The sequence below is a fragment of the Sprattus sprattus genome, assembly GCF_963457725.1.
Source record: "Sprattus sprattus genome assembly, chromosome: 5".
NCBI classification, from domain to species: domain Eukaryota; kingdom Metazoa; phylum Chordata; class Actinopteri; order Clupeiformes; family Clupeidae; genus Sprattus; species Sprattus sprattus.
The window spans coordinates 39,976,037-39,978,536 of NC_137924.1; the positions used below are offsets into that span (position 1 = coordinate 39,976,037).

The 2,500-nt window shown below is 47.8% G+C and overlaps 1 protein-coding gene across 1 annotated transcript in view; it reads left to right on the forward strand.

Moving 5' to 3' along the window:
* ephb4b (eph receptor B4b) overlaps window positions 1–2,500 on the forward strand; it is a 39,021-nt gene that overhangs the window by 24,357 nt on the left and 12,164 nt on the right. The window contains exon 5 of the mRNA XM_080839459.1: window positions 233–388. Coding sequence (XP_080695585.1) covers window positions 233–388 — 156 coding nt within the window. The remainder of the gene's footprint in view (window positions 1–232; window positions 389–2,500) is intronic.

Below are 2,500 nucleotides of genomic sequence, written 5' to 3' on the forward strand. Positions count from 1 at the left end.
TGTGTGTGTGTGTGTGTGTGCGTTTGCTCTGAGTTAATTTAAGGCTATGCGTGGGATCTGTCCCCACCTCAGTTGTCTCCATCTTTGCCAGACGGAGGATGGAGGCTGTGTGTGTGTGAATCCAGTTGGTTTGTGAGTGTGTGTGTGTGTGTGTGTGTGTGTGTGTGTGTGTATATCCAGTTTGTTTCTAAAGTCTGGTCTGACGTCTGTGTGTCTCCCTCTGTCTGTCCAGCATGTCCTCCGGGTCAGTTTAAGGCAGGCTTTGGGGCGGGCCTTTGTCAGCCTTGCCCCACCTACAGCTACACCAACGGCCCCGGCAACCCTGTGTGTCTCTGTCGCCCTGGATACTACAGAGCAGAGGGAGACCCAGCTGACACGGCCTGCACAAGTAAGTCACACGCACACACACACACACACACATGCACATACACACACAGACACACACATGCACACACACACACAGAGACACACAGACACACACACACACACACACACACACACACACACACATGCTAACACAGGCACACACACATGCACACACAGACACACACACGCACACCCACACACACACAATCTGCTCAAGCTATCTGGGGAGCATAAGTATGACATTCATACACAGAAGTGTACACACCCAATATAGCATACTGACAACAAAAGAGCATTTATAATCTCTCTAAGATGCACACACACAGACACACACACACACACTTCTCTCTCTCCCTCTCTCTCAATCACACACATACACACACACACTCACTTACTCTTAAACCTTCTTGCCGTTTTTTAAAGTGCCCTTCTTTTCTGTCTTCCTCTTTTTCACACTGTCCTGTCATCTCTCTATCTTTCCCTAATCCCTCTATCTCCCTGAGCCACTTTGCCTTTCCTCCCTGCTTCTGTGCCTCCCTCTGTTCTATCTCTCTCTTTCTCTCTCTCTCTCTTTCTCTCTCTCTAAGTCGCCTGTCAGTATGGAATACCACCTACCTCCTTGTCCTGAGTGTGTGTGTCTTTGTTTGTGTAATAAATAAACAAACAAACAAATAGATAAACAGAGTGTGGCATGCATCCCCATGCATGCGTGTGTGTGTGTTTGTGTGTGTGTGTTTGTGTTCCTGTGTATGTGTGTGTGTGTGTGTGTGTGTGTGTGTGAGAGTGTGTGTTCCTGTGTATGTGTGTGTGTGTGTGTGTGTGTGTGTGTGTGTGTGTGTGTGTGCATGTGTGTGTGTGCGTGTGTGTGTGTGTGTGTGTGTGTGTGTGTGTGTGTGTGTGTGTGAACTTCCTCTCCTCCTGCTGTCCGTGGCTTCATCTTTCCCGCTGCTCTGTTGTCCAGTGTGTCATTAGTGTCCTCTATCAGACAGTTAACGGCCTTTTCACACAGGAGCTCCGGCCCTGCTTACAAAGCCCCCGAACCTCCCCTTTAAACACCACTCCCAGAGAAGACGCCCCTTTAAATACGACCCCCCCCCCCCCCACACATGCAAACATACCCCCAGTGGAGCTGCCCCTTTCAATACCCCTGTGGATCGTGTGGGCGGTGGGTTAATTAGCGATTGAAAGGGCTCATTAGGAAAGCTCTGATTGACTTACCCCCGAACACGAAACGCTCACACAAACCTACACACTTACACACACACACACACACAAAAAGACATACACAGACATACACACACATACATACACACACACACACACACACACACACACACACACACACACACACACACACACACACACCCTTATACTGCATCACACACACACCCACATTCATGAACACACATATTGTATCTCACACACACACACAAACTAATGTAGGCCAGGTTGTGACATGACATCACACACCACCCTAGAGCCAGGATCGGGTGTCACCGCCCTGCACTCAGCGAGGGGAATCTTTTCTCTCTTTTCTCTCATTCTCTTCAATCCCTCGCTCCCTCTCCTCTTTCTTGTCTCTTTCACTCCTGTTTTTTCTCCTCCACCGGGACCTGAAGCTGCCTCTGTGCACTCCCCTCATCTCTCCCTCTATCTCTCCCACTCCCGAGAACGTCCCATTGTTGTCAGGCTTGTAGAACAGAATTCTGGAGCGATGGAACCGATAGGAGTTCCACATTAGACTTGTTAATGGTACAACAGGACAAAACATTCAACTGGAGCAGCCCCCTTGCCATTAAAAGGACTAAACTGACCAAACCTCCAAAACACACAAACATTGTTTGGTCTAAGTCATATCATATGTTTATGTGTATACGATTCAGACCAGAATATGGCTATGCGGCTTCATGGACTGGGCCTGATATCTTAGACAATTTTGAGACAGTCTGCGCTCAGTAAGTGCTTGCCTAGTGTAAACTCAGGGAACATGTGCAGTGTCCTTGCCAGTAACAATGGCTTTGTACCTTGTTTACTGACATTTTGCATGTCAGTAATAATAAATGAATAAGAATGAGAAAAGATAGAAAAGCAACACCTATGATGGGTGCCTACGCATATACGTATATATGAAAAC